This window comes from Takifugu flavidus, chromosome 3, assembly GCF_003711565.1.
Source record: "Takifugu flavidus isolate HTHZ2018 chromosome 3, ASM371156v2, whole genome shotgun sequence".
Lineage (NCBI taxonomy): Eukaryota > Metazoa > Chordata > Actinopteri > Tetraodontiformes > Tetraodontidae > Takifugu > Takifugu flavidus.
The window spans coordinates 450,257-463,308 of record NC_079522.1 but is presented as its reverse complement, the minus strand read 5'-3'; the positions used below and the strand labels follow the sequence as shown (position 1 = coordinate 463,308).

Sequence of the window (13,052 nt, the reverse complement as noted above, 5' to 3'; positions counted from 1 at the left end):
CAACATATCAAACCGCACGCATGAATATTCCACTTTCCAAAGTGCAAACCTAGCATGATGCTAACATCTTTGTGCTAATTTAACAGATTTGATTGTTGCCTTTGGCTGTGCGAAAAGGCAAATAAGTCAAATTTGGTGGAAATTAACCACTGAGAAACGAGCAACAAGCTGGCAAAGTAGTTAGCAGCAACTGTGAAACAAAGCTAAGAAGTATAAAATGAGTTTCTCTCTTTGGCTACGGGGGAAATTACACATTTCAACAAATAAAATATTCAAATACTCTCTCCTGCCGCAATCACTTTGATTTTTACCTCCTTGTAGTTGTACTCCGAGTCACAAGAGAGATCAGGCATCAGCCTGTTCTAAATAAGACAATTCAGTTGTCCATCATTAACCTTTTTTCTCCCCCAGTGTAGTGTGTGTTAGTATGTGTGGAAAGACAGAAGCTCGTATAATAACGTCCCATAAAGAGGAGACGCTATCCCCCTGCAGATCTCCCACATAGTATTGAGTGGTACCAAATTGGTTGCAGACTGCCCAACAAAGGTAGCGGCCTGTCAGAGAAGCCTAGCTTAGCCAGTGTGCAACAAAAAAATGTTAAACCTTGTGAAAGAAACAGGCTAAATTGGTCCAGAACATGACCAAGTGTTGTTGTCTTAAAAACTACCTGTGGTGGCGAGAGCTTTTGTGCCTTACGCTAAAAAAGCGGTCAAGCTAGGTAAACTTAAACCAGCGGGTGAGTCTTAAGCGGCTGCGTGATTGGTGAGGTTTTGCAACACATGATCTTTAACTTTTTTTTTCTTACTTCTAAAACAGATTGGACCGGAATCAGATAGCATTCATTGCTAACTTCTGTTTATTTACAGGCATGGCACTTACAGATTTAGCTGCTGAAAGCATGTAGGGACTTAACTTAGCAAGTAAAGCTCAAGTCGGTGGAAAATCAGAGGAGAAATAAATGAATAAATTAGCAAAAATCGAAAAAAATCATCGCAGAGCACTGAAACATTTCATCAGTTTTATTACAAACAACAAAAAAGAAACAAAAAGAAAATAGATGTGTCATCACTGACATGTTCCACTGCCACTCAGCATTTGATCTATCTGCACCAACACAAACACAGTGACAAGATACCCAGAACTTAACGTAAAATGGAAAAACAACCAAGCGCTCATCTTTGTTTTAGCTTGTGGGCGGCGATACTTAAGTGAATTTTCCCTGTTAGTATGAAATGACAAAGAGGTATACGAAAAACGAAACCTACATTATTATTAATTAGAAGTTAAATCCGACTGTCTGGAACGTACATTTTGACATTGTGTTCTAAATTCCATTACTGACTTCACGTATGTTCAGCTTTGTTAATTAAGGCGTCAATGCTGCATATAAAACTGATTTCTATTTGATTTCCTGGAGAATTTGAGTGTATCCTACTGGGGTTAGCTAGCATACACTTTCTTTTAGCTCAGAGAAGCTTTTAGGGTTACACGTGGCCTACATTCTACGTTATGCATATGTCATTCGCAAGCCCCCAACTTTGAAGTCGGAAAAATTGGTGTTCTCGGTATATAACTACCTCTGAAGTTAGCATAACTTCTTCGTTTCAGTGAGAGGACCACCGTTTAGAAGAGGTGCATTCTATGTCGCACATTTAAAAAAAAAAGTCTTGGTAGAATCTCTTTCCCGGATAGCAGAGGCGAGAACAACAGCAACATTGACTACAACAATATTCATAATCGTGAGAGTAGAAACACAAGAGAGAGAGAGAGCACGAACAAGCCGTTTAAATATGCAAAGTATATCACAGGAACTTAGAAAGCATTAGAAAAGTGGTGAGGGGAATCCGAGCAAAGGTCAAAGGTGATGGGATAACAACACCGACTTGCTTATGAAAGGTTATAAACATTCATAGGAAGCGTCGTAACGAACGAAACCTCCCAAATACCTCAAAAAGCTCTGTACATAAACGAGACCTGGGGGGAGATGGCCACGCCGTTCCTGAACATCCTTATCAGATTTTAACATGTACCGTTGAGGAAATAAAACAGGTTTTAAAAACACAAAAAAAGGACTGTAGCCGTGCTCGGAAACAGCGTCAAGACAACCGTAGGCACAGCTTGTATCCATATTTTTTTTCTCCTTTTTGGCGAGATTACGCCAATTTGAGCATGCTTCGAGAGTTGGCGCGCGGCAGCAGAAATGGTTTTCACATGCAGTTTTGTGTCAAAGGTCAAGAGGCTGGAGTAGAAGGCGAGGAGGAGGAGGTGGAGGATCAGGAAGGTGCGGCGGCCTGTTGGGAAACCTACGGTTCCAAGTGTCTCGTAAGGAGGAGTGAGTGACCTTTACTGAGAAAGCCTCTCGTGAGGAGTATAATGGTTTGAGGCAGACGAGAAATGGTAGTTATGAGATAACATGGACTGTATCTACTGCGGGTGTGCATCCGTGCGCGTGGTTGCGGTTCTTAAGAGTTTCTTGGAGTTAATTTGGGGGTCGTCCTCAGCAGACGGGGTTCAGTTTGTGGAGGAGAAGGTGCATTCGGCCTAGTCATCAATGCAGATGACCTCCCCGGTTCGCTGCTCCCGCCGACTGTGTAGGAACTCTGCCTCCCGCTCCTTCTTCACGGACATGGGAGGCCCGTTCAACACTGGAGGAACACAGCAGTGAGACAACATTAATGGCAAGTGTGTGTATGTGCCAAATATGCAGCAGCATCAAGTAAATGGAAGGTTTGCTAAAGGTATGCGGATGTCAGAAGGAACCATTTGCCCCATCATGTAAAGCGAACAAAGACATTCCTTAATAGAATCTCCTTTTCACTTGTAACTCCCGTTGGACGTTCCAAAGCATTTCCTGGAAGTTCTTGAGCCAACACAGATAAGACACGCCCCTTTAAACAAATAAAAACAGCCAACTGGTCTGTCCTCAAACCTTCTTTATTAAGATCAAGACACACAAATGCTTTATCTTCTTCATAGACATGTAGAAAATAATAAAATGTGCTTTTACAGCTTTTGACTCCTTTAGAAAATGATCTTTTGTTTTAAAAGAAAAAAAGCTGATTATTCTTCCTTAGACCCTCTTCCCTGCTTAATCGTACAAACCTCATTTAGTGTCGGGATACTGCAGTAAACCTTCTGCAGATGATTGATAAGCATTTATTTGTTTGATACCAAACACATGCTACTGTTGTTGGAAATAAAATGTTTTTTTTCACCAAATTTTGGCCTTGCTGTGAAAGGGAACCTCTCAATCACGTCAACAGTGTATATTTAAGATAAAGCAGCCAAAATGTCAGGATACGTTCTTCTGAAATATGACTTTAAGACCTTCAATACGTGTTATTCCTGAACTATGGAAACAAAATGAAACAATTTAAAAGAATAAACTTGCATATTGCGTTTCATTAAATATCTATATACAGTAACATGGTTACAATCATTAGAAGTTTCCAGAAAAATCTGGAAAAATGAGGCCAGCGATGAGTAGACACATATGGGTTAGTGCAGCAAACTCTTTACTAACCTTTAGTGGGTTAGGGTTATTTATGACTCTCCATAATCTTAATAACACCCTCACATTTTATCAATAAAACTGAGGGGCAGAATATTCATAAAGAAAGTTGGACCCCATAATGCCAGTGAACTTCCCAAACTGGGACCCCACATGTATACAAAAACAATCACACACACACACACACACACACCTGTTTCTTCTGTAATCTTAAACAATTCACACCCTAACTTTCAATTTGGCCGACAGAAATTTAAGTCTTCACGTTGTAATTGATGGAGGAATTGTGTGAGGTCGCACAAGTATAGTCCCCAAGTTGAGTCGGGACCCCCCACGAAAAAAATAACAGACACAAACACAGCCAGATGGATGGACAGACAGACAGAGACAAATGAGATTGCAGACATGCAAACGCACACAGCCATGGAAATTAAAATCTTTCTGCAGGACTCCACAGCTGGCCGGCGCAGTGGGTCTTTGCTTCCCACATTTGTGCGCCATCACGAATCTGCTCGGGGAGTGGAACGGCGAGTTTAACCAACCTTTCAAAACAAAGCCGAGAGCGGAGTATCGGCGCATGGCTCTCACTTGTGCCACGGGAAAAGATAAACTGTCATAACACCCCTGAGAAGATCAAAGATGTGATAAGAATGTGTGTGTGTGTGTGTGTGTGTGTCTACAACCAAGAGAGGGGACCACTTATGGGAAAACGAATGGCATTTCGCCAGTGGAGGCCAACAGAGGGAATAGAGTGAAAGAGTGAGCTTATGTGTGTGTGTGTGTGTGTGTGTGTTTGCAGGAGGGGATTATATCTGATAAAAAATTGAGGTAAAACTGGGTGAAAGAGCAAAATTATGGCCAGCAAAAAAATACAAAGAAAAATAAAACGTGGGAGAGACACAAAAAAAACAGAGGAGATAAAAAACACATTTAGGAAGCCCGGTCGGACCATTACAGATGGTCGCTATTGCAACAATTGGAATGTAAAAACGGCCTGCTGGCACTAAATAACGTTATAACATTGTATACAGTACTTCAGCTGTAACCATTTCTCACTCAGTTATCACTTATCAAGTCAAAACACAACACAAATTCTTTGATGTTAACGACAAATCTGTCCACGGTGCAAAACGGGGACTTCCTGTGTGTGCAGGAGTCCTAGGAGGTCTGGTACAGAAGCAGAGCAAACCAAGACATTACAGAATTGGTAGCTAATATTTTAAGAGCAGAGCATAGTCAGACATTCTTTCCTTTGATCTTATTTTGTTTGGAGATGATCAAGTTTACAGTTTCAAGTTGTTGCAAAAGAAGTTCCTACTCGACTACGAAGGATACAACTTGTAGGATTTCTAATACTCAAAAATTGTATAGAGACATGCCTTGTATATTGCAACATGACCACAGAATACTAATCTTTGTATTACGTCACTTAGGTGTATGATAACTATAAATGTTTGCACTTCCCCCATTTGGATGCTAGCATGTTGCTACGTTTTTTGCTAAGTTCTTGACTTGAGATGGATAAGAACTACTTATGGATTCAGTCATCGGGGTTGTCGTTGTTCAGCTGCATCTGCAAATAAAGCTGGCTACCACATCAAAACTAGGCTAAAATATCCGGGATTGCTTTCATCTTTAGCTGCGATATGACAGGATGCTAGTTGCGAAATCTGACCCTGTTGATGAAGCGCTAATTTGATGTAAGTTAAAGAGATCCGTGAAAAAACAACAGTTGCGCATTTCCTAAAACGATATGAACTACAGTACCGCCTTTGCAGTTTGGCCCCGATTCTAGCTCAGATATGAAGATCCTTTGGCCTCCGTTCCAGAACCGGCTGCGCACGTCAGCTAAAGAAACAGAGGAAGTTTATCGAGGCACTCGCGTTCCAGCAGATAACGGATGAGCTCTCACTGACATCCATTATCATCGTAAAGAGCAAATCTACCACTTTGCCCATCCTCTTCAATCATCTCCCTCTCCTAGCAGTTCCCTGGCACCCCCACCCCACCCCACCCCCCCACCTACAACGAGTCTACGGACGCAGAGCAGCTGCGCCATCGCTACAGTAAAATACAAGTCCAGCAAACCGACACCTGGATGCATTTCTGAAGAATTCCTAAAACTCAAACTATTTGTCTACTTGGCTGAAGAAACGCACGACTGCGCCGGATGGAGCGTTTCAAGCCCAGAGCGGCAATAACATTCCTGGCGAACATGACAAGCCTGTGTCTCTCCCCGGTAGGTCCTGCCTACCGAGCTGACACAGGCGAACGCTGCCATCTTGGCAGGGAGCGCAGCCGCTGAAAAGCCTTGCGTGAGTGCGCCTCTGCCAAAACCATTCATCGGCAAACAACCTCCCGCGCCTCAACTCTTCAGAAAACTAAAAAAGCACAGGCCTTCTCTCTCTCTCTTTCAGACTCAAAGGTCTGTCCAACTTGAAAAGCATTTCATAAGTCCATGTGTTTCAAGAGTTTGGAGGTAAAAATCATCAATCACATTTAGAGACAGAATTTGCAGACAATGTTTCTCGGTGTGTGTGCACATGTGATGTATTTTCTTTTCTGGCTGCGCGCTGTGCTTTTCTTGAATAAAGATTGAAAAGTGACGTTTGAGTGCTAAGAGCAGTGAAAGCTGGCATGAAATTCACGGTTCTGGGTTCCTTATTCTTCGAGCAGTTATTTCCTGAAATACGTTTGCACTCATTGAGGTTTTTTTAAAAGCCTGACATCTATAGTGTCAACCCGTAGCTCGTGTGTTAGCGTGTCACACACTGGCATTAGCTTTTGTTAATGTTTTACACATGGAACTGCCTGGTTCTGTCGCTGCTTCTTGCCCAAAAGCTAGCGGCTAACTTTGGTTACTGCCGACAACGGTCGCCTTCTGTTGAAGTTTCATTGAAAACAGCTGCCAGCAGCTGGAATCGATAATAAAACAACCATAAGCCGGAACCAAGACAGTCATCTTTGTGTCCCTTTGAAACCAAAAACAAGGAGCCCAGGAATGTTCGGACATTGTTCGAGCTGTAGATCCAACCAGCAGTGCTCCTTGCCTGGGTAGTTTTGACATACAATTTTGCTAAATTTTGACAAATTTCGAAAAGTATGGACTCGAAGTTGATGAGGGTCAGTGCTTGTATTGAGCTTAAGGCCTCAAAAAGTTTGGATTCCTTCGTCAAAATTCAAAATGGGGTTTACAGAAAAAATGCCTTTCGACAGACCCGTCTTATTGCACATCCATTTGCAGTGTTCAGTACTCATTGCAAGCTCATCACTGCTACACCTGTTCAGATTTGTGCATCCTTGAAGACCCTCAAACGTGTGAACACACCCTCGTCCAGGAACTACGCAGGGGGGCCTGACCTGATATTGCGGTCTGGGATATGGCCCCATACAACTGAGCTGGAACGCCGAACAAAGATCCGAGCCAGGGTGTTTTATTTTCTCGGGAATCGGGGGGACATTTTCCATTTGAGAATCCATCACGCTGTCACAGTGAAGAAGCTGAAGGAAACAAAAGTCTGTCTTCTTGGGGCTTCAAAGCCTCGTCTCAGTGTTCAGTGAGTGATTAGGGTCTTCAGCTTTGGGGAAGAACGACTCATAAATACCGACTTTTGGCCGAGGCGGCAGAAAATGAAGTGACATCCCGCCTTCCAGAATCGAGAGGTGCAATCCCCGGTGTGCTCTGCGAATTCTCAATAATAGTCCATCACGTCAGGTTAATGTTGCCGTAAAATGTTGGACAAAGGCAACATCTAATATTGTTTTATATGCTTGCTTATACTCAGGAATGCTGGGGCAATAGAACCCATGGGAAGAAGTGTTTTATACTTTTTTTCCCCCCGTTGTTTTTTTTTTCCCAAGTTTGTCCTATTTTGAGTTTGGGCTTCATCTCCTTCTGCAGTTTTTTACAGGTTTGGACATTTGTGTGAGGTCCACGGGAAATCTGTTCGGGTACGAGACCAAGGAAGGAGGGGCGGAGGAGTGGAGGGCTGGAGTGGAATGAGGGAGTGCAGGGTCAGAGCGAGGGGACGGACTTGCTCAGTCAGCCGGCGGATGAAGGATTGATCCAGGGGGGAGACTGTTTTGCCGCGGAGGGAGAAGGGAAGAAAAAGAAGCTGTCTGTCACTGAACGGCCACTGCACTAACATCTTGTTTTGTCTCCCCTCTTTAATCCCGACATCGCTCCTCTCAAAGACAGTTTTTTGGGACGTTTCCCAGTAGCACCGTTTCTCTTTAAATGAGGATTTGTTCATTCCAGACAGGTCATAGCTCTTTACTTTCTCTCTCTGACTTATTTACCCCCCCACGCATCATTAACGTAGCATTGACTTCCAGACCTTCAGGGTTTTGGACCCTTTCTCTGGAGTTAATTGCTTGTTTTTCCAGACTTAAAGTGCTTCTACTCGCTTTCCACCTGCGAGGTGTAAATCTCAGTGTTGTCAACGTGCTCCGATCCGCTTGGCTGTAGAGTCTTCGTTATTGTTCCAGGCTGTTCGCTCTTCTCTCTCCTCAGGGTTTCTTTGGTCGGCCATTGCGGGGCAGGTTCTCCACCGTATTGCTGAGGCGGTACTTCACGATGATGCTGTGCACTGTGGACTTGGGCATCCTCAGTTCCTGCCCAATGGCCCCCTCTGACTTGCCATCCTTCCAGAGGTCCACCACTCGCTGCCGCTGCACCACATCGTGCTCTTTGGTCTTCTGGCAGGCAGCGGTTGACCCTCCAGCAGCACCCCAAGCGACTCCCCCGGTGGCCCCAGCAGCAGCGGCAGCGGCTTCTGTGGGGGCAGACAAGCGTCAAACTGTAGTGGAGGCTCGGAGAGAAGAGCAGGATAATGTGACAATTACTGGTCCCTGTGGGGGGTTTCTCTTTAAGCCTGCCCAGTGGGTCAATGAGGGGGTCTACTGAGGCTGGTGGGGGGGATCCGTACCTCTGGATGCCTCTGCTGGGTGACTGGCAGTCAGGAGGGCCTCAACCAGAATGTTCCATTTAGGGGGAAATTATGGCTTTTTTAGTGGAATATTAATGTCTGATAAGTATCGTCCCCTTGGAAGCAATGTTTGGATCAAGCTTGAGGTTTCCTTTCGAGAAAGATGCTTGAAACGTCTTGCACTGGTACTGAACGTCGGAGTTTGTATCAGGACCAAAAAAGTCACATCAGAACATGCAAAAAGCACATTTTTGGATATGTTTGGTGTACTCAAGTGCTTCTCCCAAGAGATGGTCTTTTTTTATTGGAGGGAGTCGAGGAGGTCCCAGAATTTGAGAGCTGTGTTGTTTTAACTCCGTCCACATCTCTTGCTAACCTCTTTCCCTCCCTGACTAAGTCTACAAGGGTGAGGGAGCAGTGCGACCCCAATCAAGACTGCAAATGTGGCCTCATTTAAATTGGGCTGCACTTGCTGCTAGGCAAAGAAAAAAAAACCACACACACACACACAACCCGCAGCGTAGCGCAGCTCATGTACCGCTCTATTTTCTGCAAAGCACCGAGCCCCGCCCTCCACCGGTTCACAAGTCACAACACGACGTTTACACAACCAAACTCCTTCTGTGGTTTCGGTCCCTCTTAAAATACCTCGGGTACAAAGCCTGAATGTTTTCTCGGCACGGCCGGATTCAGACGGGCCCAAGCATAATGACATTTTCAGAGATGGGTCCACGGCTCTCCAAAAAGCAATGTCTTTGACAGATGTCTCAGTCTACAATTACATAAATCAAGATATGCTAAGTGAGAGGCAGCCACTGAAGAGAACTGGCTGTTGTGGTTTTCGGGGCAAAACTTTGGGGAGTATCAGGTTTAGCCGACTATCTCTGCAACATCTCCGCTATCTAAACATCTCGGGACACGAACACACACGCAGAGCAGAGGTTGTCTGGCAAGCACACGCCGCTGCCGGCCTAATTACGGGAAATAAATTTGCGACTGCCCTCGTCGCGCTCTGACATACTGCAGGCGTGCGATTTTAACCCGTCAGCTCAATCAGTAACGAGGGCCGGGATGATACGACAAAAGGGAAAATAAACACAGTAGGAAAAGAAAAAACACCCCTCAGACAGGTTGGATCATTGACTTGAGCTTTACTGTTGCACAATGTACCACAGAGTTTTGAGGTTTATTCAGGTTGGACATGTTCGGAGATGAAAATGCCTTAATTTAGAGGCCCGGAACGCTTGAGTTCGATTCCGGTAATGTCTATTTCAGGTGTCTCGCTCTCTGGCAGCCACATCAAAAACCCAGCCACAGATGTTCTTCTCTCTCCCGACCTGGACTCTTTTGAAGGGTTCACAGCTTAAGCTGCGAAGATAGATAAAGGCTCCCCTCAAAGTGCTTAACCAGCGACTTCTTCAGTCCGCATATTTCAGGATCACGCCAGATCACAGGACCGTAGTTCCTGGACATTCCCAATTCCCAGAGTCAGTGATTTGCATGAAGGCAGGACATTTTTTGAAATTCTCTTTACTGCATATTTTTCCACAGCGACCTGACCATATAAAGACAGAATTCCTGAGGCCGTATCTATAAATAGAAGCCAAATGCTGCAAGGATTCTGCCGATCATCGGTGCAAGTTGCAGAGTAATCAAGTCTCTCAAGCCAGATCCGTGCTTCTGTGCCTGAGGGGGGGTCACGGAGGCTCTGCTGGGGCCGGTGTCTGCCGCGTTGAAGTCTACAGCTTTGCTGTTTTCCCATGAACATCTCACAGGGAATATGAACCTTCAGAAATAGCTCTAGTTCTTATCTAAGAAGGGATGAGGGAGCTTGGAATCAGCATTTGGGATAGGGATGCACAATATTTCCTGCATTACAAAATGTCTTACTGGTAAAACGATGATGTTTTCATTATTATTCATGGTGTGGTGCGTTTACTCAGGTGGAACACACTGCAAAACCAGGGTGGCAGCTAGGTGGGTCAGCCGGTCTCGGACCATGAATGCAAGTTGGGTGCAGCGAGGAGGAAAAGCAGCACCTCCGTGTCATCCATATCTGGAGCAGCAGAGTCATGGCGCTCTATGTTGACGTTTTCCCAAATGTATTTTTTGGCGCTCCAAGCACCACGAGTACCATCTACATCCATTAAACATGACAGAAGGCAGACCTCTACAGCTCATATCTCCAAAACTCCGGAGTTCAAGCCAAAGCAATGCAGGCGGTTTAAGAGGGAAAATGTTTTTATTGCCCCTCTAAAGGTGATTGCTTTGCCCGTTGTTGTCTAAATGCGCTAATATGGCCGCCACCACTGTGTCACATCAAAAAATAAATGACGACCTTCAACTTAAGTCACTCATTAATGACTACATCTACTGTCGCTGCACCGCTACAACAAACAACAGGTTAAAATTCACCCGCAAAGCCGTAAATGAGCATCTGTGCCAGAGGCAATATCAGCGAGGCTGTGAGAGCGTTTCCTCCCTGCCAAGTATCGCAGATCAAACACACTGGCAACACTATGTTCCTTAACCTTGAACACTACAATAACGCTATAATTATTGATACCACTGACAGGAACACACACGCTCTCTGGGAGGCGAAGGTTGAAAGTATGCCTCTGCGTAGCTTATGCTACATACATATGGAATCCAGTTCGGCACACCAGATGTCATATACGTCATGTCAACATATACCATTCAGTCAGCACAGAGAATGTTGGAATACCATGGAAGTTAAAAGAATAAAACCAAATTCCGGTAGCTAGCACGATAGCCCGAGTCAGATAATGACCCCCAGGCTCCGAAAACTGACCTGATATGAAGGATCCAGGAGGCATCTGGCTGTAGTTGGCCCCTCCCATGTGGAGGGCACTGGGTGGGGCGGGGGTGAAGGGGGCACCGTAGTTCTGATTGGTTGCGTAAGGTCCTGGAGGTATGGGCTGCACAGACGGAAAGACGCTATTATGTAGGACCCCGGCAACAGAAATATTAAAAATGAGAAACTAGAAATCGTGTAAGGGAGGAAATGAACAAAGATGGATGAAAAGATAAGCTCTGCTTTCTCTTTTCCAGGTTTGAAAGTGAGTGTGGCTCTCTCCACGTTTGCGTGCGTACGTATAAAGGTGCGTGGATTTGAAACAGGCTGCTGACCGGGGGCGTGTGCGTCTCGGTGCCCTTGCTGGCCAGTCGGCTAAGGATGCTCCTCTCCGACATTTGCAGGCGGGCGGCAATGGGCGGGACTCTGGATAGCGTGGCCGGTAGCCGCGTCACATCGGCCTTCATGTCGCTCAGCAGCTCCTCCAGCTGGTTCAAAACTGGAATTACAACAAATTGCCATATAATAAAAACGTCTGGACTTTATCGCTAACTGGAGGCGGCTTGATGATGCCTTTTATTCGTTAGCTGCGGCACTGTGACGTGCTGGAATAGAAAGCAGAGACAAGAACTGGGGTGAAGTAGTGAGCTTGTTATGCTTTCAACAGAACAATATAAACATGGACAGACTCGCCAGGGAGCAAGTGAGGACATATTTGGAGATACCACTTAACACGGGGTTAGCTTATCTGCCTGGCTTTACTTAAACCAGCTTCAGGCAGAGTGGACTTGGCCTCTACACCATCAGCATGCAAGTTGGGGGAGTTTTCAACTTAGCATCATCACATCGCGACCAACCTTTGTGCAGCACAGCATTGGCCGGCTTGTTGCCCGCCAGCGACTCCTTGCTGAGGTGCTGGTGCGACTCTGCGAGGCACTCCACCTCCGCAAAGCGCGCATTGAGCGCCATGGCCGGGTGGCTGGGGTCCTGGGTCATGTTCAGGTAAGCGGCCCTTCGCAGCTGCTCCTCGATCACAAGCGCCTGCTCCAGCAGCTGCAGAGCAACGGAAGAACACGAAGAGAAAATGATCAGACAAACTATTTATCCGATGTTATGATGAGCATATAGAACATGATATTATAATGTAAAAATGCCAAACTAGGGGTGAGCAACAAAAGCAGGTGTTATTAAAGAACCAAATTAGCACCCAATTTCCTGTTTAGTTAGCACAGCATGCCGCTAGCTCCAATTTTTGTCCAATTGTCGTAATCAGGTTGCACAACAGAAGCGTAGAAGCATTTGCTTAAATGACCAATATCAGTTTCATCAAACAAAAAGATTTCTGCCTTTTTATGCTTAGGTAACATATCTTAGTCATGTGAATTCCTGTGAGGTTTTGGCGCTAAGTTCCGTTTCCTGATTTATTTTGAATGTTTATGTTTTACGAGTGGTAATCATTTTAAAAGTAAGCACTCCGTAGTCCTTACATTGCAGTTTAACCTAAATTTAGCCCCGTTTGCCTCAGAGTTAGCGATTCTGCTCTGCAATATTTGACTGCAAACTGAGGCTCAAGGAAAGAGAGAGAGAGATGCAGTAAATGAGGATGTTGAGTGCAGGATCTGAAACATGTAAGCCGGTCAAAAACAGGATGAGAGCTGTTCCACAAATGCAGCGGTCAGCAGCACCTTCCCGCTAGTGTGTGGGTGTAGGGGCATCTGTCACCCAACCATCAAACTTGTCAAGTGATGGATGACACAGCAACTTATTTGTACAAAAAAAGGAGTTTCACAAACGCCGG

At 45.2% G+C, this 13,052-nt stretch overlaps 1 protein-coding gene across 7 annotated transcripts in view; it reads right to left on the bottom strand.

The window, feature by feature from the left end:
* Window positions 1-838: 838 nt before the first annotated feature.
* The window catches only part of chd3 (chromodomain helicase DNA binding protein 3), a 30,029-nt gene continuing 17,815 nt past the window's right edge, over window positions 839-13,052 (bottom strand). For 3 of the 7 annotated variants that reach the window (XM_057028430.1, XM_057028431.1, XM_057028434.1), the window contains exons 37-40: window positions 12,112-12,307; window positions 11,554-11,753; window positions 11,252-11,378; window positions 2,917-8,286 (exon numbers count right to left, since the gene is read on the bottom strand). In XM_057028430.1, the coding sequence (XP_056884410.1) occupies window positions 8,021-8,286; window positions 11,252-11,378; window positions 11,554-11,753; window positions 12,112-12,307 (789 nt within the window). In that variant the 3' untranslated portion in view covers window positions 2,917-8,020. Of the gene's footprint in view, window positions 2,646-2,916; window positions 8,287-11,251; window positions 11,379-11,553; window positions 11,754-12,111; window positions 12,308-13,052 lie in introns of those variants that run through there. The other 4 variants (XM_057028433.1, XM_057028437.1, XM_057028435.1 and 1 more) reach the window with 3 other exon arrangements.